This window comes from Hylobates moloch, unplaced genomic scaffold (genome assembly GCF_009828535.3).
Source record: "Hylobates moloch isolate HMO894 unplaced genomic scaffold, HMol_V3 SCAFFOLD_13, whole genome shotgun sequence".
NCBI classification, from domain to species: Eukaryota; Metazoa; Chordata; class Mammalia; order Primates; family Hylobatidae; genus Hylobates; species Hylobates moloch.
Genome location: NW_026652288.1, coordinates 66,161,135 through 66,183,787, shown reverse-complemented (window position 1 = coordinate 66,183,787; position 22,653 = coordinate 66,161,135). Strand labels below are relative to the sequence as shown.

General features: G+C 39.9%; 1 protein-coding gene across 2 annotated transcripts in view; it reads left to right on the top strand.

The window, feature by feature from the left end:
- Positions 1–868: 868 nt before the first annotated feature.
- CLRN1 (clarin 1) overlaps positions 869–22,653 on the top strand; it is a 48,410-nt gene continuing 26,625 nt past the window's right edge. The window contains exon 1 of one of the 2 annotated variants that reach the window (XM_032173848.1): positions 869–1,414. In XM_032173848.1, coding sequence (XP_032029739.1) covers positions 1,162–1,414 — 253 coding nt within the window. In that variant the 5' untranslated portion in view covers positions 869–1,161. The remainder of the gene's footprint in view (positions 1,415–22,653) is intronic. The other variant, XM_032173849.2, reaches the window with a different exon arrangement.

Sequence of the window (22,653 nt, the reverse complement as noted above, 5' to 3'; positions counted from 1 at the left end):
TAATAAACATTCACTAGACACTTACACACACACACACACACACACACACACACACACAGAGTCCTGTGTCTGTAGAAGGAGGAATCTCATTGGAAATGCAAAGTTAAAAAGCTGTTACTGAATTCTGAACTTTAGTTTCCAGGTCTTGACCATTTAACCAGACCTACCTGCTGCTTAATCTTTGCTCATAACTGTCTCTAGTCTCCCAAATAGATTACCTTTGCTGAGACCTGTGCATTTTTATGATGAAACCATAGAGTCCCCTATCTGACCACCATCCCTCTTTCCATCAATATGCCCTTATCTTTACAGATCCTGGTATTCCTTGGACCCAGAAACACATTCCCTTGCTATTATCCTAAAGCAGCTAAGCTTCTTAAAGGAAAGCATTTAGAAATCTAGATATTTGCTCCTGCATTTTCATATTTCTGTATGCCAAGAAAAATTTGAATCAAATTCTCTATTGATACATTAGGTATAAACCATGGATCTGGGAGAAATTAAGTTGGAAGGACAAGGACCCATGGTTGATCTAGAGCACTTAATATTCATGTAGGACCCAATTCTGTTTAATATTTTTATCCTGCTGTAATTAAAAATTTTTGACATCAACTATCAATACAGGTACATACGTTCTCCCTACCTCTGCTAAAGCTCCTTCCCCCACCACTAAAAACAATAACAACCAAAAATAAAAACATCGATAAATGAACTTCTCAAGTTGCTGAAAATTTACCATCAGATTCAAGCCTGTTTCTGAAAGTTTCAACTCACCCAGTCAGACAAAAGGCTAAGGAAGGGAAACATTTATCAAGTTACACTGAGGACTCCATCTGTTATCTTAGACCTTTGTTACCAAGTGACACAGAGGAGACACTTGAAGGCAGTTTGAAAGACTTTTATTTTACAGATTCTTAGTCCAAAGATTTCCAATTAGGGAGAAGAAGCCGCAGAAAAGGAGAAAAGCCAAGTATGAGTGATGATGAGGCCTTCATCTACTGACATTTAACCTGGCGAGAACCGTCGATGGTGAAGTTGCCTTTTCAGCTGGGAGCTGTCCGTTCAGCTTCTGTAATAAATGCAGTCAAAGGGGCAGTCCCTTCCCATTGCTCACAAAGGTCTTGTTTTTGAACCTCGCCCTCACAGAGGCCGCTTCTCATCATGCCAAGCCAACAGAAGAAAATCATTTTTTGCATGGCTGGAGTGTTAAGTTTTGCATGTGCCCTCGGAGTTGTGACAGCCTTGGGGACACCGTTGTGGATCAAAGTCACTATCCTCTGCAAAACGGGAGCTCTGCTCGTCAATGCCTCAGGGCAGGAGCTGGACAAGTTTATGGGTGAAATGCAGTATGGGCTTTTCCACGGAGAGGGTGTGAGGCAGTGTGGGTTAGGAGCAAGGCCCTTTCGGTTCTCATGTAAGTAGCAATTGCATTTGAATTATTTAATACTTTAGGCAGACCCTTCCCAGTGTTGCGAGGAATTATATTTGAGAATTTTGCCATGTTTACTGCAGAACTTTTTAAATCGGTGTGAACCATATGAAAAACCTATGATTCTGAGCAATTTCTTCTTCCTAGTTTTTATTATTTTATACTTGCTCTTTTTATTATAGAGTTAATTCATTGTTACATAATTAAGGTTTTTGGAAATATTAGCAATTAAGATGCTTAAGTATTAACATTTATGTAAAAAATTATGGAGTCTTTTTAAAAAAGTAAACTTGGGGAAATAGGAAAGCTATAAAGAATGATCTTTATGCCTTTTGTTCTTTATAAAAAGAACCAAGGTCATGGGCTCCTTATTTAACCCTACCTGCTTTGCCACCTTTTTCGTGATTTTGTTTCCTGCTCCCCACTCCCTTCCATTATTCCTGCTAAGACCTTTCCTGCTGCTAAATATTCAGTTTTCATTTTTAACTAATTTGGAATCATTTGGCTGTAGAAATTTAAAATGATCTGCTGTGCTACCTGGGAAAGAAATGGATGCCTATTTAGTATAGAACATTTTAAACTGATTGACCTGTAAATCATGTAGAGAATATGAGAGAGATTTTCTTGTTGTGATTTTTGTGAAATGGAAGTGTAATCTACAGTATTTATAACCTGTTTATCTTAAGAAGAGAATTTTTAAAAATTACCATGTGAATAGGCAACTCATTAAATGAAAATTAATAGGAAGTCATTTGTTATATCTCTTACAACACACATTCAGAAGTTATTATTATTTCAGAAGGGCTGGTTTGCAACAATCTTACGAAGACACAGTCAGTAAATTACTGCATAAATCACTCTTCAGGAAAGGAGGTTACCAATTGAAGCATTTAAAATGAATTATTATTTTGCCCAGGTTTTTTTTTTTCTTTCTAGTATAGGTAGAAGGCTAAATTAATTGAATTTATTATTAACATATGCAGTGCCTAATTAAATTTCAGTGCTGGTCTATTTATATTTCTGCAACATTCCTTATATCTTCTTAGCAGTCATTGGACACCAACCTTCAGCTCACATAGGTTACTAAGTGATATGAATTTTCATAGGGCTCCAGAAAATTTCCAAGAATTAGTTGTTAGCTTTTTAATTGTTGAAGTGGATACCAGTTCTTTTCACTGAATGGCTTTTATTCATTAAGGTAATGGGGCTGTTAGAGTTGCTTAGTTTTCCTGGGGAAGGGGAAGGAAGAAAACAAAGCAGAATGTCATGTGATATGCAACTGTATTAAAAAACTGAAAAGGAAAAAAGATGAGAGAGATGATTTAACCATGAGTCACCGGCAGCCAAAGCGTTGAGTAAAGCTTCTCACAAATGAATTTAGACAAAAGTGGAGAGGGTACTAGTAAATTTTCTGGAGCCTTTACATTTTCTGCAGTGAAATGGAGATAAACTTCACTCATGCTATACAACATGTTTCAAAACAATAATAAGATGTTTTCTGAATGCTTACTACATAGTAAGCACTTTATATGCTTTGTCTCATTTAATCCTTACACAGCCACATTCTTCTGGGGTTCAGCGAATGATTTTTATGGTTGTGTCCTATGCTGGTCCTGTCTAAGGATGAAGTTGTTCTAATTGGGTGCCCCTCCTTTTGCTTTCTGTGAGGACTCGCGGAACTGGTGGGGTTTAAACAGTACCCTCACTTATCTCACAGAATTACATTAGTTCCCAGATACCCCTAACATTCTCTCCCTAGCCTAGTGAAGAAAATCTTCCATTTACTTGTTTGTTCTGCAGTGACAGCTCCATCTATATACAATAGACTATACATATTAAGTGTATTGTATATACCATACATGTTAAAATCTCATTCATTTTGGTGAGGCCCAGCAAAGAATACTTACAGTAGAGCTTTTTTTTTTTCTAAGCATAAAAGTGTCTTTTTCAATGCAGCATGAGAGAGAGTTGGGAAAACCAAAATAAATAGATCCAATGGACTCCCCAGAGAGGATAATATTCATTTAAATAAACATCCCTCTCAGCATTAAAACTTTCTAATCAACATGGCTTTGGGACACATTGCACCCTCAAAGTTTACACACCCATTGCAACGCAGCTTCATGGTTCACATTTTTTCCATTCAAAATGTCATTACCCTGTCAATGATGTTTCATCAACGTTTGCTTGGATGAGAATCCTCTGATATTCTTCCTGATAGAAATGTATAAGCTCTGTTCATATAAATGAATAAAAGGTCTAACCTTATTTTCTCAGTAGTGGCTTCCTTGGAGCAAAAATCAGGGACCTCCACAGAGCTCAGGTGGATGACTCTTTTCTGTTTCTTCCAGAGCTCAACTTATAATTAGTGCACAATTCATTTCCCAGAATGTCTTCTTTCTTATTGTGCTTTTAGAAAGTTATTAAGCAAACATTTGAATTTGCAGAATCTTACCAGCGTAGGAGGAATGGAAAAGGTAACTTATCAAGATAAAAATCACTTCGTGGCCAGTTTTCTTGGCTCACTGCAACCTACCCCTCCTGGGTTCAAGCGATTCTCCTGCCTCAGCCTCCCAAGTAGCTGGGACTACAGGCGTGCACCATCACACCCAGCTAATTTTTTTTTTTTGTATTTTTAGTAGAGACAGGGTTTCACCATGTGGGCCAGGCTGGTCTCAGTTTTCTTTGTGTTGTCCTGCTATCATCAATTAATAGGAATTTATATTTCAGCTCTGTTAGGTGGATAAACACTATTTTGCATACCTAAACATTTCACTTATATCAGCACTGGCCAATAAAAATATACTACGAGCAGGCCGGGCGCAGTGGCTCATGCCTGTAACCTCAACACTTTGAGAGGCCGAGATGGGCGGATCTCAAGGTCAGGAGATCGAGACCATCCTGGCTAACATGGTGAAATTCCCTCTCTACTAAAAATACAAAAAATTAGCCGGGCGTGGTGGCGAGTGCCTGTAGTCCCAGCTACTCAGGAGGCTGAGGCAGGAGAATGGCGTGAACCCGGGAGGCGGAGCTTGCAGTGAGCCGAGATCTCGCCACTGCACTCCAGCCTGGGCGACAGAGTGAGACTCCATCTCAAAAAAAAAAAAAAAAAAAAAAAATATATATATATATATATATATATTACAAGCCACAAATGCAAGCCACAAGCCACATATGTACTTTTAAATGTCCTAGCAGCCATACTAGAAAACAAAAGTAAAAAGGAACAGATGAAATTAATTTGAATGATTTTTTTAAACGCAAGATATCCAAAATATTATCATTTTAACATACAATTAAAAATTTATTGAGATGTTTTACATTTTTTTTTCTTGACACTGTCTTGGAAATCTAAAGTGTATTTTACATTTACATTACATCTAATTCAGTCTAGCCACATTTCACATGCTCATTTTTGTGTGTGTGGTTTTAAGGAGCAGAGAGTTTAATAGGCAAGAAAGAAAAGAGAAGGCAGAAGGAAGAGGCTCCCCTGTACAGAGACAGAGGGAGGGGGGCTCCAAAGCCAAAAGAAGAGGTCCCTAAGTGTGGTAGACACCAGCCAGGAATATATGCAGAGTCTGGAGGAGGGGATGTCTGATTTGCATAGGGTCACATGCTCATTTTTATGGCTACTGTATTGGTCAGTACAGATTTAGATGGGGATTTGCTCTGAACAAGTTGGTCATTGATGGTGTTCATATTTTAATTGAATTTTTCCTGGGTTCTGCTGTACAAGTCCATGTGTGTTATTTTCACGTGCAATGCTTGTGTCACTTTTAAAACCCACATATATGGCATAACATGAGAATGAAAAATGGACCAGAAAAATAGTTTGGCAATGTAGTCATGTTTGCTCCTATTAAATGTTCCCTATCGACCACTCTATCTCTTTTAATTATAACAAGAATCTGCCCTGCCAGCATGCACAGTTATGCTGGGAAAACTTCTGCCTCATTTACTCTGGCTGATTCTCATCCACTTATGGGTCAGTGGTTCATTTTCTAGAGGTCACCAGCATTCATACCTAGCCTGCAATTTCATTCATTATAATGAACGAATGTTTTCCCTTCAAAGAGACACAACTAGTGGGCTTAATTTTTCTTGATATGTCACCTGTAAAATTTTAATGATGATGTTTAAACTCTAAATGGAGCCATCAAGACAAAAACTGCAAATTTTGAGCTCAGTGTGTGTGGGTGGGTTTCTGTTTCGGTAATTTGAAACATTGCAGAATATCATCAAAATATGATACCCAAGAATCATATGGTATCAATCATTCCTAGATATACTGATCTATTCATCGCCAAGACAGTTCAATGAGCTGGCAAAAACATATGGAATTATTTTCTTAAAATGTGAAAAATAAAATTTAACCAATCATGTATCACAGCTCGCGACTTTAGTCATACTTTGAAAAGCATTTTAATTTGGACCTCATGATTGAAAATTTATAAAAAGCTGAACAGAAATTAGTTCACTTCATATTTTAGAAAAGCAGAGTTTCTTTACTAAATGAGGCATTTGACCCAGATTGGAGAGAAAATGTTGAAACTACTTCTGTGAGCAAGCAGGTGGCTTCTCAAACACATGTTGGGATGAAATGGTTGGGCCTCAGGGTCTCAGTGCCTGTCACTGAGAGTTGGCACTGTCTATCTCCATGGTCTCCTCCAAGTGTGACTCTTGTCTCTTGCTGACCTGACCTGCCCCAGGTGACTCGCTGGTCATGACCCTGCACACCTTGCATCTCTCCTAACACCCTGCCAATGGCAGAGCTACAAAGGTCTTTGACGTAGCTCTGTCTGATATCCTGTGTCTCCTCCTATGGTCTGTGTGGAAGTAGGTATAGGGGTATGTAGAGGGGAAGCCTATGAAGTTCATCTGCAAAGACTGCCTGGTTAGGGGAAGAGAGGAAGAAGCCATATGCACCATTTCACCAGCAAGCATGGGCTCTTCTGCCTTTTAGCTTAGGGGTCCTGTTGTCTAGTCTCACTCACCTATTAAAACAGTCCAGCAAACAGAGGTTTTGTTTACCTCCCATTAAAAAGGCAATTAATGGAATAGAAGATAATAATGTATGATAAGCACTATTGTGAAAGAAAAACCTTCAACTTCTCTCAGCCGAATAATTGCTTCCTCCTCTGTCCTTCCCAGACCTTGATGTTTGCTCTATTATTTCAAAACAACTATATTATAAATATTTGAGAATGTGTATTTCTCTGCAAGGAGATCTTAATCCTCAAGAAGGCAGGAGCTGTGTATTATTCATCCCAGTGCTCCTTCAAACCAGGGCCTCAGACAGTGCATGGCCCAAAGAGGTACTTAATAAATGTTTGGTAAACTGACACTATTGAAATTAAGCAACCTGGATTTGAGGTGGGTCTCTGCCACTCACAAGAGATTACACTTTGAGAAAATTCTATCACTTCATTGATTTTCAGTTCTTGCATCTGTATATGGGAGACGATACTAGGTGATTTCTGACATCTCCTACCATTTAAATGCTCTGTGATCTATATAATGAGGGGCTGGCTGTTCTAGACAAGTTCCTTCCAGCTTTACAGTTGCATAACCCATCTAATCTTAGTCACATGATGACTCCACTGACAGATTTTTGGCCACCATCATTAGACATGCTGAGTTACGTGTGCCTTTGCTCTGATCCTCAAAACTCATGATTTTTAAAGTATTCTGAAATATCTACCATTTATCAGGATCCAGATGGATTTCATGACCAAAGTGGATGTTTCTTTTCTCTCCCATTACAATCTTTTACTTTTTGTGTGGGAAATTGCATGTTAAAGAAAGGGAAATTGAAGAATGGGATGCTTTGGAATTCTGGCAAGATGGATTAGTGGGTTCCAGAAAGTAGAGGCAGCCACAAATACCGAAATAAATGAGATGGTATTATTGAGAAAGCACAAATGGAAGAAGGTCAAAAGCAAGAAGAAGCTGACATGCTGCTTCCTCCAATTTTTGCTTTCTCTGTTTTTCCAAGAAACTCCTCTTCCAGCCTCACTGAAAAACTCCACTTTCCTAAATCTAATTTCTTAAACTGATAATGGCAAGAAGTTAGGAATGACCAATATGTTTAACACTCCAAGAGTATTTGTTTTGTTTTGAGACTGGGTCTCACTCTGTCATCCAGCCTGGAGTGCAGTGGTACAATCACAGCTCACTGCAGCCTTGACCTCTCCTGCCCAAGGGATCCTCCCACTTCAGCCTCCTGAGTAGATGGGACCACACACATGTGCCACCACACCTGGCGAACTTTTAAAAAAGTTTTTTGTAGAGATGGGGTTGCCCAGGCAGGTCTCAAACTGCTGGGCTCAAGCAATCCTCCTGCATTGGCCTCCCAAAGTGCTAGGATTATGGGCATAAGCCACTACGCCTGACCTCTCCAAGGGCATTCTTTACCCAGAAGAGGAACTTGGCAGAAATTATCCTCCAATTGGTGAGGAATATGGAGAAAATGACTTTGAGCAAAGGAACTTCTGGTTCTGCCAACCTAATCTAGAAAAAGAAGTTTTATTTCTCCCTTCCCCTAGTAACTACCTTCCCATATTCATATAAAAAAAGTACAGAATCAACATTGTTCAAGAATTATAATTTTACATGTAAGCACATGTGCACATGCACACCCATATACCTTCCTTCCCTTTAAATCATCCCACACCCTAATAGTAGTAAAGTCATTGACCCGAGCATACCTGGGAGAGGAAGAGGAGTCTGACAGGGGCAGGTACTAAGTGGCACTTCTGGAATGTAACCCTGGTGTATATGAACTTCACCTATTGAAGGACGATTCCTCAACTGTTCTCACAATTTGCTGCTCTGCTTTCTTTACTAATTTCTGAAGGTGACTCATCTTCCCCAAGGACTTTCAGACATCTCAGAAGAAAAAAATACTGGGTGGGTCTCTGCCACTCGCAAAAGATTAGACTTTGAGAATGATAAAAGTATATCAGTATATACTCATTAATATTGAATTACTTTAATTAATATTATGATATTGATATAATGATAGAGTGATATTGATAAAACCAATATTCAATAATGAATATTATTTCAGCTGCCCATTTATTGGATGCCTTATAGGTGCCAGGCATTTTGTATGTATTATCTACAACCCTTACATGGGACAGGTTATGATGCTGTTTCTCTTGAAGAAATATGGAAACTGGAAACAGAGAGGTCACCACAATTTTCCAAAGTCACATAGCTAATAGGTAGCAGACTTGGGATTCAAATTCATATGCATATGGTAGATCATGCTCTTCCTCTGCTACATTTTGCCCCCTTAGAATATGAAAAAGGAATACAAAGAGATGAAGAAAATATGTAAGATTATCCTTCAATTTCACTATCTATTTTTTTAAAGTTTTTTTTATTATACTTTAAGTTCTGAAATACATGTGCAAAACATGCAGGTTTGTTACATAGGTATACACGTGCCATGATGGTTTGTTGCACCCATCAACCCGTCATCTACATTAGGTATTTTTCCTAATGCTATCCCTCCCCTAGCCCCCCACCCACCGACAAGCCCCAGTGTGTGATATTCCCCTCCCTGTGTCCATGTGTTCTCATTGTTCAACTCCCACTTATGAGTGAGAACATGTGGTGTTTGGTTTTCTGTTCCTGTGTTAGTTTGCTGAGAATGATGGTTTCCAGCTTCATTCATGTTCCTGCAAAAGACATGAACTCATCCTTTTTATGGCTGCATACCATTCTATGGTATACATGTGCCACATTTTCTTAATCTAGTCCATCATTGATGGGCATTTGGCTTAGTTCCAAGTCTTTGCTACTGTGAACAGTGCTGCAATAAACATATGTGGGCATATGTCTTTATAGTAGAATGATTTATAATCCTTTGGGTATATACCCAGTAATGGGATTGCTGGGTCAAATGGTATTTCTGGTTCTAGGTCCTTCAGGAATCGCCACACTGTCTTCCACAATAGCTGAACTAATTTACACTCCCACCAACAGTGTAAAAGCGTTCCTATTTCTCCACATCCTCTCTAACATCTGTTGCTTTCTGACTTTTTAATGATTGCCATTCTAACTGGTGTGAGATGATATCTCAGTGTGGTTTTGATTTGCATTTCTTTAATGACCAGTGATGATGAGCTTTTTTTCATGTTTGTGGCCTCATAAATGTCTTCTTTAGAGAAGTGTCTGTTCATATCCTTTGCCCACTTTTTGATGGGGTTTTTTCTTATAAATTTGTTTAACTTCCTTGTAGATTCTGGATATTAGTCCTTTGTCAGATGGGTAGATTGCAAAAATTTTCTTACATTCTGCGGGTTGCCTGTTCACTCTGATAATAGTTTCTTTTGCTGTGCAGAAGTTCTTTTAGTTTAATTCAATCCCGTTTGTCAGTTTTGGCTTTTGTTGCCATTGCTTTTGGTGTTTAGTCATGAGGTCTTTGCTCATGCCCATGTCCTGAGTGGTACTGCCTAGGTTTTCTTCTAGGATTTTTATGGTTTTAGGTCTTATGTTTAAATCTTTAATCCATCTTGAGTTAATTTTTGTATAACGTGTAAGGAAGGAGTCCAGTTTAGTTTTCTGCATATGGCTAGCCAGTTTTCCCAACACCATTTATTAAATAGGGAATCCTTTCCCTGTTGCTTGTTTTTGTCAGGTTTGTCAAAGATCAGATGGTTGTAGATGTGTGGCATTATTTCTGAGGCCTCTGTTCTGTTTCACTGGTCTCTAGATCTTTTTTGATACCAGTACCATGCTGTTTTGGTTACTGTAGACTTGTAGTATAGTTTGAAGTCATGTAGCGTAATACCTCCAGCTTGGTTCTTTTTGCTTAGGATTGTCTTGGCTATTCAGGCTCTTTTTTGGTTCCATATGAAATTTAAAGTAGTTTTTTCTAATTCTGTGAAGAAAGTCAATGGTAGCTTGATGGGAATAGCATTGAATCTATAAGTTACTTTGGGCAGCATGGCCATATTCATGATATTAATTCTTCCTATCCATGAGCATGGAATGTTTTTCCATTTGTTTGTGTCCTTTCTTATTTCCTTGAGCAGTAGTTTGTAGTTCTCCTTGAAGAAGTCCGTCACATCCCTTGTAAGTTGTATTCCTAGGTATTTTATTCTCTTTGTAGCAATTGTGAATGGAAATTCACTCATAATTTTGCTCTCTGTGTGTCTGTTATTGGTGTATAGGAATGCTTGTGATTTTTGTACATTGATTTTGTATCCTGAGACTTTGCTGAAGTTGCTTATCAGCTTAAGGAGATTTTGGGCTGAGACGATGGGGTTTTCTAAATATACAATCATCTCATCTGCAAACAGAGACAATTTGACTTCCTCTCTTCCTATTTGAATACCCTTTATTTCTTTCTCTTGCCTGATTGCCCTGGCCAGAACTTCCAATACTGTATTGAATAGGAGTGTTCACCATTTATTTTAAGAATAGTATTGAAGCCTCACAAAAGCTGGTTCTCATGTAACCATCTGAGAGTATTTGGCCTTATGACTTGAATTCATTCATTGCCTTTTTATTTCACATTTTAGTGATCCTGATGTCTAAATCTTAATCTTTGATCCTTGCAAGGTAAAATAGCCAAGTCAAGCCTGTTTAATAATATTGGTTGAGGAAGTCACATGCTTATGATCAATCTTTGGGTTATGTAATTATATTACCTTAATGTTGGCAGTTTAGGTGTAAGGCAGAGATATCTGATCACATGTGTGGTTAGCTAATTTAAGATCACTGCCAACTAAAATCTTCATGGTATGATCTTCAAAGTTAGCTACTTTGACCACAGCAATGATTTCACCACAGCAATTAACAAAATGGCAGACTCTTTGCTGAGGTGGCATGAACAGTTTAAAACAAAGTCAAGGACCAAAAGAAAAGCAGGCACATAGCATTTGATTCATTTCAAAAACTAGTATTGTATTAAGAGCCAAGGGGATAGAATTGTAGCATCAATTAAAATCTTGTTTGAAAAAAATAAAAACAAACGTCCATTTTCATCTCTGAAATATATTAGGGGTTTCATAAAGTTATAGGTGTATTTTTAAAAAAACAAAACTCATACACGTTAAACTGACAAATTTGCCTGTCATCTCGTCGTGCAGCTGAATGCAATTGTCTATGGTGAGATACACTCTTATTAGAGGTATGATAGAACTGACTAATAGCAAACTTTGTACCTGGTAGTCTAATTTATGCAGGGTTCATATTTCGCTCCCTCTCAGCATGTTATAACTGTGGCAAAGCCATTCTCAGGAGTTATTACCCCAACATAATCATACCCCTGTGGATGAGGAGCAGTTAAACGTGTCCCGTTATCAGAGACACATATGTGCCACAGCAGCTGTCATCCCTAAGCCACCATGGGTGATTAAGACTCACTGATGGGGCTGCCTCTGAATAGGCTTGAGTGAGGTGGATACACTTCAGCTGAGAGAAATTCAGGTAAGGAGCTGAGAAAATCAGATTTTGAATGGTTTTATCATACCATCAGGTCTCCTTTTAAGTGCTGGGGTCATGGATTTCATTCAACCTGACCACATAGCCTTTGGAAGCTTGGCTCAATACCTGAGTGTGAGATTATGGGTGATATTAAAGGAGATGAATGCATTGAGCTGATGTCAGAGAATGTCTTTTACTGGATTTTCATAATGACTGGCTGCAGATGGGCTGAGGGGAAAGTCAGATCAAGAGCATTTCTGTAAGAAGAAAGAAATCTTCCCTCTTATTCTCTTTCAAGAAAATGAATAGCTGAGCACCAAGAGGCCAAATACTTTTTTAAAAAACACATCCTTTTATGTAGAGAAGGACAAGTTGAGACGAAAAACAGGACCTCTGAAACTGCCTTTATAGCTTTAATCTAGGAAGAAATTGCTGCACCGTTGCTGACATCATTATCAGAGGCTGCCTTAGTTCTGAGAGCTTCACAGATGGCCTTTTCTGTATTTTACATCTGGCCAGATGAAGGCAAAAAGGTTGATGAAACCAAAACTATTAGATCAGTGGTCCATAACTCTGGCTGCACTTTAGAATCATCTGGGGAGTCCTTAAAACTACTGATCCTGAGGCTCCATCCCAGACCAATTGAATCAGGATCTCTGCGGGTGGGACCTGAGCATTGGAATGCTTTAAAAGTTCCTCAGGGACTCTAATGTGCAGCCAAGGCTGAGGATGACTGAGGTGGATGGTGGCCAAGACAGGTGAGGCCAAGAGTTAGAAGCCCTTACTGTTAGGGAAGGCGGAAGCCACAAGGAGGAGGGGAGGGGGAAGGAGCAGTATTTAGCACTTCTTCCACACAGTTGGGGGGTTTTCTGATCAAAATTAAGCTGGGATCTTTCGCTTCCATTTTCATGAAGGTCTTATACTTTGTCCACAGCCACCTGGCCTCAGGGCAGTGAGCAATCTGATTGATGAATTTGCAGTAAGAAACTGAGCATACTTGGCTGTCAGCCCCAGTGGCTTCCCCTGTTTCCAAATCTGCCCACCAGTTACAGGAGCCTGCTCACCAACTGGTTGGGTTAAAGGAGTGGGCTCTGTCCTTGGCAGGGAGGCCTTCAGCTGTCTGGCCCTGTCTGTGACTGCGTGGGTGACGCTGCCTAATTTGGGGAACTTGATGGAAGATCTAAGCTATGTTCTCTAACAGTTTTATCAAAAATAAAGTTAACTTTTGACCTCCATCTCCCTGTCTCCTGTGGAAGGGCTCTGCTCCTTCCAAAGAGACTCTCAGGGGTTCTCCTTAGAGGTGTGTTATCAGTCCAAAGATCATTTTAGGCCAGACATTACAGAGGATGTCCAAGAAATTGCTCAAGGGAAATAGAAGCAAGAATGAGAGCAATTTATCAGACAGTAAGGAAAGTATGTGACTGGTTTCAAATAAGTAATTAACCATAAATCCAAAATTCCTGCATTATTTATAGCAATAGTCACCCACCTGGTCAGGAAAAAAAAGTAAAAGACTGAGCTGCAAGATAGAAAGTTTGCCTGAATTCCATGTACTTCAAGGACTCCTATGGAGGATTCCCTGGTCCCAATGCAGAGACATGTACTCTGACCACCCATGGGCCAAATCCCTCTTACCCACCCTCAACGATTCCTCCTGGGACCCTCACTACACTGAGTTCTTATATTCCCCACCCTTTTCAGGGGAAATACAACCCTTCTGCTCTCCTCATAATGTTAAAAATATTTAGACAATTAATTAAAATTTACAGCAATCTTCCACATAAATGATCTCACTTATGTTTCTTGTAAGCTCTGTGATTTATTTCTATTATCATCTATGCTGATAGTTAAGGAAACTGAGATATAGAGACCAACATGCATAGTAAATGGCAAAACCGGATCAATTTTAAACTTTCCTAACTCCAAAAGCCACATTCTGCCCACCCCGCCATGCTGCCGCTCAGTGAATGCCTGGCTGTTTGTCTCCCCACTGGCCCCTCTACCCATTGTGCTTTGGTGGCACATTGTATTCCAACTGCCTGAGACTCCTGGTTAATGCCATTACATATAGACTTAGGTTGAATTTACTAGGATTTTTAAGATTTGTAGGATAAGAGATATGACTGTTAGACTGGTATCAGTAATAGATAGAGGGATAACAAAGTTTCAGAAAAAAATATAATAGAAAACCCCAGCAGATAGAAGTAAAGCGAATGTTAGGCAACTGAAATGAAAGCCATACATTTAGAAATATCAAATAAAACAGATTAATGGCAGACAATAAAGGAACATACTTAGCAGTTAGTGAAAACACTTTTTATCTTATTCTTATTACCCTCCAGTAACCTTTTTTTTTTTTTTTTTTTTTTTTTTTTGAGACAAAGTCTCGCTGTGTCGTCCAGGCTGGAGGGTAGTGATGTGATCTTGGCTTACTGCAACTTCTGCCTCTTGGGCTCAAGAGATTCTCCTGCCCCAGCCTCCCGAGTACCTGGGACTACAGGGGCCCATCACTGCACCTGGCTAATTTTTGTATTTTTAGTAGAGATGGGGTTTCACCATGTTGGCCAGGCTGGTCTCGAACTCCCGGCCTCAGGTGATCCACCCGCCTCAGCCTCCCAAAGTGCTGAGATTACAAGCATGAGCCACCAAGCCCAGCTGTAACCTATTGAAAAAACATTACTTGACATGTGAGACAAATTATTTGTAAGTTAAAGAGTTTATGTGCCTTCAGTGCTCCCACCCCTCCCTCCCCTAAAAAGATTATTGAGTGCCCATGATGTGCCTAAGCCTTCTGGTAGACTCTGAGAATGTGAAAGGAATTAGAGGATACTTGTTCAACAACCCAGAATCTAGCAGAAGTGTTTTGAAATGACCAGCCACTTGGGAGAGCTATACTAGCATATCATTCAGGATGGGCTGGGTTATGTTTTAATAACAAGTAAGTTTGAACTTTATAGGTTTGAAACAACAAAGATGTGTTTCTTGCTCACAGTTCATATTTTTTGGAGATTGGCTGGAGCTTCATTCCAGGATACGGCCACCATCTGGAATGTTGACAATTACTGTAACAGAGAAAGAGTTGTGGAGGCTCTCACACTGGCAATTAAATTCGCTGACCTGGAACTGACACATGCCATCTCCACTTATATTTTATTGGCCAAGGCTTGTTACACAGCCGCATCTAACTTCAGAGAGGTCAAGATGAGCAAATCCTACCATGAGCTATAGATGGTTGAGTAGCACTCATTATTATCACAGTTATTTTATTTGTTATAAAAACTCCAAGAAGGAGAGGTACTCTATGTGAGGAATAGGCATAGGAAAATCAGAGAAAGTTCTTAAAGGTGAGCTAGATGTCACTAGATGGCATTGAAGAAACGTTCCAAGTAAATGAACAGCATAAGCAAATGCATGAAGAATTTATTGTGGCCCTAGTACAGTCGATGCGTGAGAGTGTGGAGGAGGGAAAAGGTAAGACTGGAGAGGAAGGCAGGAACCAGAACAGGACAGACTGTGTTCGCTGTCAGGCAGTTAAGTTTATCTTGTAGGCAACATGAAGCCTTTTAAAGAAGGCAAGCAGCTTTGTGACAGGACAGAAGATGAATTGGAAGAAAATCAAAAGAGAAGTGGGGACCAGTCATAAGTCTCTTCCAATATTTGGGGATCCAAACCAAAGCATTGGCAGAGAAATAGAAAGGAAGGGAAATATTTCCAAAATATTCAAAACAGAAACCAAGAGAACTTGATGACAGAAGATGAGCCCAGGTTTCTGCTGGATGGACAGTTGTTACGTTCTCTAAGATAAGGAATACAGAAGGAAAAAGTTGAGAGGGAATATGAAATTATTTTTAATCATGTTTAATTTGATCACTTGCAGAATATCAACCAGAGATGTCCATCAGTTACACCAATTTGTACATTTTGAGAGAGGCCTGGGGTAGAGGCAGAGAAGTGGGAATCAGCAGATTAGAGGCAGTAGTTGGAACCATAACTGAAGATGAGATTTCCCAGGGAGGGGAGTTGAACAGGAAGGTAGACAAAGGCTGGGTGCAGTGGCTCATGCCTGTAATCCCAGCACTTTGGGAGGCTGAGATGGATAGATCACAAGATCAGGAGTTCAAGAACAGCCTGGCCAACATGGTAAAACCCCGTCTCTACTAAAAAACCACAAAAATTAGCCGGGCGTGGTGGCACACAATTGTAATCCCAGCCTCAGGAGGCTGAGGCAGGAGAATTGCTTGAACCCGGGAGGCAGAGTTGCAGTGAGCCAAGATCATGCCATTGCATTCCAGCCTGGGCGACAGAGCGAGACTCTGTCCCCCACGACCCCTCCAAAAAAAGAAGGTAGACAAAGATGTGTCCTAGAAAACACTGATATGAATGGGTAGAGAGGGGAGACTTGTCAAGGAGATTGAGGGGAGAGTCAGTGAGGTGAAACCTTGGAGGACAGACCTTTACCAAAGAAGTAACAGTCAACAGGCCTAAATGCCACAGAGATGTCAAATGAGAGACACTGGAAATGGTTCTTTGAATGTTACAGCCATAACATCATAGGGGACCTTTTCCAAAGCAGTCTTGATGAAGTGGTGGGGAAGGGAGGTCCCTTAAGGAGCTAAGGAGGGACTGAGAGATCATGACCCAGAGATAAGTGTTGCAGGTATAAAAGGGAAAGACTGAGGTCAGGAAATAGCCAGAGGATCCCTAAGGCCAGGCTGCGGGTGGGGTGGTGTGTGTGTGTGTGTGTGTGTGTGTGTATACAATGGGAAGACCTTGAGTATAATTCTGTACTAAGAAGATAGAGCAGTAGAGAGGAAAAGGCTGAAGACAGATGGGAGGGTAAATAGTGAATTAGAAAGGTCCCTGCGAAGATGAGAAAGGATGAGTCTGAAAGCACAGGGAGAAGGGCCAGCCTTGGCTTGGACAGGAGAAAACATTTCTTTCACTAAGAATAAAGGGAAGGTTGGGTATACACCACGAAGAAGGTGTAGATGGGTGGCAATGGAGTTCTGTCAAGTTGAGGGCATTCCATGATAGCCTCACCTTTCTCTGTGAAATGAGAGAGTTTAGTTCACAAGATATTTTTGAGCACTTTGTAAGCCAGGTTCATAGACTGAAAGAAATGGAGGTGGAGTGTGATAGGTCCTTAAGAATAGGGGAGGTTTGGAAAATCTGACAACGGACAGAGAGGAGAAAACTAGAAAAGGCTTTGCAGAATGGGGGCCCACAGATCAGAGGCTAAGGGGTCCCCATTTGAGCAGGAGAGTAAGGGCAGGGAGGCAAGGGTCGCAGCCCAAAATATAGAGCTCCCCACCAAATGACTGCAGGAGGGCAGCTTTCCTATGAGAGCATCCCTATCACTGTTTTCACTCCAAGTCATTAACTTATGACTTACTCAGCTCTGTTTCATAATAGCAGACTCGAGTAGTGAGGGTATGACAGCCTCTCTGCATGCCAATGTAGGCAGCGTGGATTTCCTTTTTTGCTTTCTCTCTCCTGTGGCTTAGGTGCCTTCTGTTCTGCTACTAGGATAGAGAACCCGGTGACTAGTTTCTTCTAGCTGTCTTTTTCTGACTAGGTATCTTGTCAGAAATTTCTGCTTACCAGACTTCATGGAGAGGGAATCAAGCTTTGAATCAGGGTTGAAAAAGTAGAGCTTAATATCTATGTTACAAAATGCCACTCACGTTCTCGAGGTTACCTTGTATCTATACCACAACTAGCATTCTTTTAGAAAGCACCATTACCGGAGTAATCCTTTTCCTGGGAATTCACCCAAAAAGGTTATTCCCACTTATCCCCTATCTCCAAAATAAAAAAGAAAAAGGTACGTGCTTAGAGATGTTCCTGGAAGCATGAGCTGTAATACTGAACCAATAGAAGACGACCTAACAGATTGCAGGGCATCCGTTTGGCAAAAAACTTACGCAGTTATCTAAATGATAGTTATGAAGACAATATGTATAACACAGAAAATGCTTATATTCTGAGTGAAAAGAACAGAAGGTGATTTCAAAACTGCATTGGGATAATAGTAATATAGGAAATAGTAAGATGAACAAAGATTTCAGAGGAACAAAAATAAAGAAAAATTTTGCATTTTATATTGGTAGGCATATGGGTGAAATTCCAATTTTAATTTTAATTTTATAGTTATAAAATTGTTCATAAAAAAAGGTCCTCCATAGACAGTTGGGCTTTGGGACAAACTAACAGAAACAGGGTAGGAAGAAAATTCATTTTCCTTCAATCCCCTTTCTCTGCTTAAAACAAAACAAAAAAGAGCTTTGTCATGTTCAGGTGTGCAATGAATTCTTTTTCCAAATCTGGAACTTTAAACCTACTATTAAAGAGGAGTCAATTTCCATGCAACATGTTAACAATCCCCTAACTGTGTTGGAATAATTTTTTTTAATAAGGGGATTTGAAATTCCATTTCAATTGCCAACCTGCCTCTTTCAACTTCTAAAAACACAGTAAAACAAAACAAAAACACACTGGGTCCTATCACCCCCTCTTGCTACTACTATTTTATCTCCATTGCCCTGAATTCTTTCCAAACCTCTTTCCACCCAGCTTTGATTTGTTTTCAGTTGGGTTTATTGAGGCATAATTTACATACAGTAAAATTCATCCTTCTTAGATTTAGAGGTCTATGCATTTTGACTAATGCATATTGGCTTATAATGACTACCACAACCAAGATGTAGAACACACCCATCACTCCTGGGTTCCCCCTGTCCCTTTTTTGGTCCATCTCCTCTCCTACCCCCAACCCATTGGCAACCACTGATCTGTTTTCTGTCCTTATCATTTTGCTTTTTCCAGAATGTCATATATAAGGAATCATGCAGCATGCAGCCTCTCGAGTCTGACTTCTTCCAGTTAGCACAGTTATTTAAGGTCTATCCGAGTTATTATGAGTAGCAGCATCTTTTTATTGCTGACTAGTATTTCATCACATGGATGGGCCACAACTTGTTTATCCGTTCACCTGTCAATGGATACTAAGTTGTTTCCAGTTTTTGGCAAATATGAATAAAGTAAACATTTGCACACAGATTTTTGTGTGGACACATGTTTTCAATTCTCTTAGGTAAATACCAAGCAATGGGATTGCTGGGTTATATGTTAATCTATGTTCGGTTTTCTAAGTTCTGAAACAATTGGATATCTATATGCAAAAATACAAAATTAACCTTGACTCAAACTTGTACCATATACAAAAAATAACCTGAATGAGATCACAGATGTAAATGTAAACCTAGAACTAAAAACTTCAAGGAGAGAAACATAGCAGAAAATATTTGTGACCTTGCATTAGGCAAAGACTTCTTAGATTTGACATTTGAAACATTATACATAAAAAATCTTGATAAATTGGAGTTCATAAAAATAAGAACTACTCTTCAAAAGACACTGATAAGAGAATGAAAATACAAGCCACAGACAGAGAAAATATTTGTGAACTTCTTATCTGATAAAGGGTTTGTATCTAGCATGCATAAAGACTTTTCAAAACTCAATAATAAACAATCCAATAAGAAATGCACAAAAGACACAAACACATCATTGAAAATGACCTATGAAAGGCAAATAAGCTCACAAAAAATTCTGAACATCATTAGACACTTGGGAAATGCAAATTAAAACAACACTGAGATAAACTACATATCTATTAAATGGCTACCACTTTAAAAACCCTGCCAAGTGCGGGCCAGAACGTGGAACAAGTAGGACTCTCGTACATTGCTAGTGGGAAGGTGAATGGTACAGCCACTTTGGAAAACACTCGGCAGCTTCTTATAGTTACACATATGGACCTGGGGGTAGAGGATGGGTTGACTGCAAAGGGACAAAACTTCCTGGTAGGGGTGGGGAGAGTTTTCAGAATGGTGAAATTGTTCTATATCTTGATTATTGTGGTGGTTACACAACTGTATACATTTGTCAAAACTCAGAACTGTACACTAAAAAGGGATATTTTTATGCTCTGCTAATTTTACTTTAATCTTAAAAATAGGAAGGAAAAAATAAAATCAATGCCACAGTGTGACTTTGGGCAAGTTACTTCACTTCTCTGTGCCTTGGTGTTTTGAAATCTATACATTAAGGATAAAATAATACCTTCCTCATATTGTTGGAATTAAATGTGCTAATTTATGTTTTATATATATATAAAGTACTTGGCCAGGTGTGGTGACTCACACCTGTAATCCCAGCACTATGGGAGGCCGAGGTGGGTGGATCACCTGAGGCCAGGAGTTCAAGACTAGCATGGTCAACATGGTGAAACCCTATCTCTACTAAAAATACAAAAATTAGCTGGGCTTGGTGGTGCATGCTTGTAATCCCAGCTACTTGAGAGGCTGAGGTGGGAGGATCACTTGAACTCCAGAGGTGGAGGCTGCAGTGGGCTCCACCCACTGCCTGGGTGACAGAGCGAGACTCCATTTCAAAGGAAAAAAAAAAGTACTTGAAACATAGCAAATGTTTTATAATTATTGGCTTTTTTTCTTATTGTTATTACTTGCATTATTGCTGTTTGAAGAAGTTTGGTGATAATGGAGAGAAAAGGGTAATTAGGGTCTGGGATGGTTTAAGGTTGAGGGGACCTAGACACATTGACTCATAGAGTGAAGAAATCAAAGAAAAGAGAATGAAAGAAAGGGAGGGTAATTCTGAATGCACAAAGTTATGTTACTAATGTGGCATCAGCTGTGTGTTTTAATAAATAACTCCCTTTTACTTGTCAATAGCTAATCAAATACTTTCTGGAGACCAGAAGTGACTTGCTGGATCAATGACAACTCCTCCACAGATCAAAATGTTCAAATCCTTTTTCTGTGTTGTAATCCTAAATCTAAAAGAACAGAAAGACCAAGCAAATCTACCTCCCAACATCATTAAAGTGACAACTCTCAATATTTATTTGAATGGTCTGCTCTCAGCTTCAACCAAGGAAAAGTCATATTAGTGTTGGTCAGAAATCAGAACGGTGTTACGACAGTTCTGGCTGATCATTACAGACTCGGGGATTTTTGATTAAAAGAAGAAGAAGAAGAAACCTGATAAAGTGTAAATACAGCATGTGGGGATTAGTGTCCTGCTGGGTCATGTTCTCACAACAGTGAGAATTTCAGAGATTTCATAAGAATTAAACTGCTCCACATGACAATTTATTTTACCTTCTGGCTTTTCCAGGAGGCAAATCAGTGCAACTTCTTTCTGCATTTGTTTCAATTTGGTAACAACCGTCAATTTTAGGACAGGCTAAACCTAGCCACCCTATCAGAGATGATGAAGTAGCCATCTTTTTAACAGGTGGGGAGATGAAAGGAATCAGGGTCTGTTTGTTTGTTTGTTTAATAACTGCTAGTAAAAACCAAGTCAATAGCTGACTGAGTGTAAGGGAGGCTCCAGAAGGCAGATTATTGTAGTATAGATGTGACTCGACTTATGATGATGTTACTTCCCGATAAACCCGTCATAAGTTGAAACATGATTAAATTGAAAATGCTTTTAATACACCTAATCTACCGAACATCATAGCTTAGCTCAGCCTACATTAAATGTGCTCAGGACGCACATTGCCTACAGCTGAGCCAAATCACCTGGCAACACAGGACACTGTAGAGTATAGGTTCCTGGCCCTTGTGATGCTGTGACTGACTGGGAGCTGAGCTTGGTGCCGCTACCCGGCATTGAGAGTTTCTTATCGCATATTACTAGCCTTGGAAAAGATCAAAATTCAAAACTCAAAGTGCGGTTTCTACTGAATGCTTATAAGTTTCAGACCATCATGACGTTGAAAAATCGAACCATCGTAGGTTGGGATCCATCCTATAAGACGAACTACACTGCCAGAAGTATAAGACTGCTACCAGAAGATGGGGCATAGTGGACAACTGCAAGTACTGACAACAAGAGATCAGCATCTGCGACCTTTAACATCCACTTTGGCACTACCACAGTCTTCCAAACAGAGCTGATGATATAGTTTGGATGTCGTCCTTGCCCAAATCTCAGGTCGAATTGTAATCCCCAGTGTTGGAGGTGGGGCCTGGTGGGAGGTGATTGGATCATGGGGGCAGAGTTCTTATGAATGGTTTAGCACCGTCCCCCCTTGGTACTGTATAGTGAGTGAGTTCTCACGCAATCTGGTTTAAAAGTGTGTGGCACCTCCCATCTCTCTCTTTCTCCCACTCTGGCCATGTGAAGTGTTGGCTCCCGCTTTGCCTTCCACCATGATTGTTAAATTCCCAGAGGCCTCCCTAGAAGCTAATGCTGCCATGTACAGCCTGGAGAACTGTGAGCCAATTAAACCTCATCTCTTTTTAAATTACCCAGTCTCAGGCCGGGCATGGTGACTGACACCTGTAACCTCAGCACTTTGGGAGGCTCAGGCAGGCAGATGATTTGAGGTCAGGAGTTCGAGATCAGCCTGGCCAACATGGTGAAAACCCATCTCTACTGAAAATATAAAAATTAGCCAGGCATGGTGGCAGGTGCCTGAATCCCAGCTACTTGGGAGGCTGAGGGAGGAGAATTGCTTGAACCTGGGAGTCAGAGGTTGCAGAGAGCCAAAATGGAGCCACTGTACTCCAGCCTGGGCAATGGAGTGAGACCCTGTCTCAAAAAAAAAAAAAATATTACCCAGTCTCAGGTATTTCAGTCTCAGGTATTTCTTTACCTGAGACTATGAGAGAATGGACTAATATAGCTGAGGAATTTTATTTTATTTAAAAAAAACTTTTAAGTTTGGGGGTACCTGTAAAAGTTTGTTA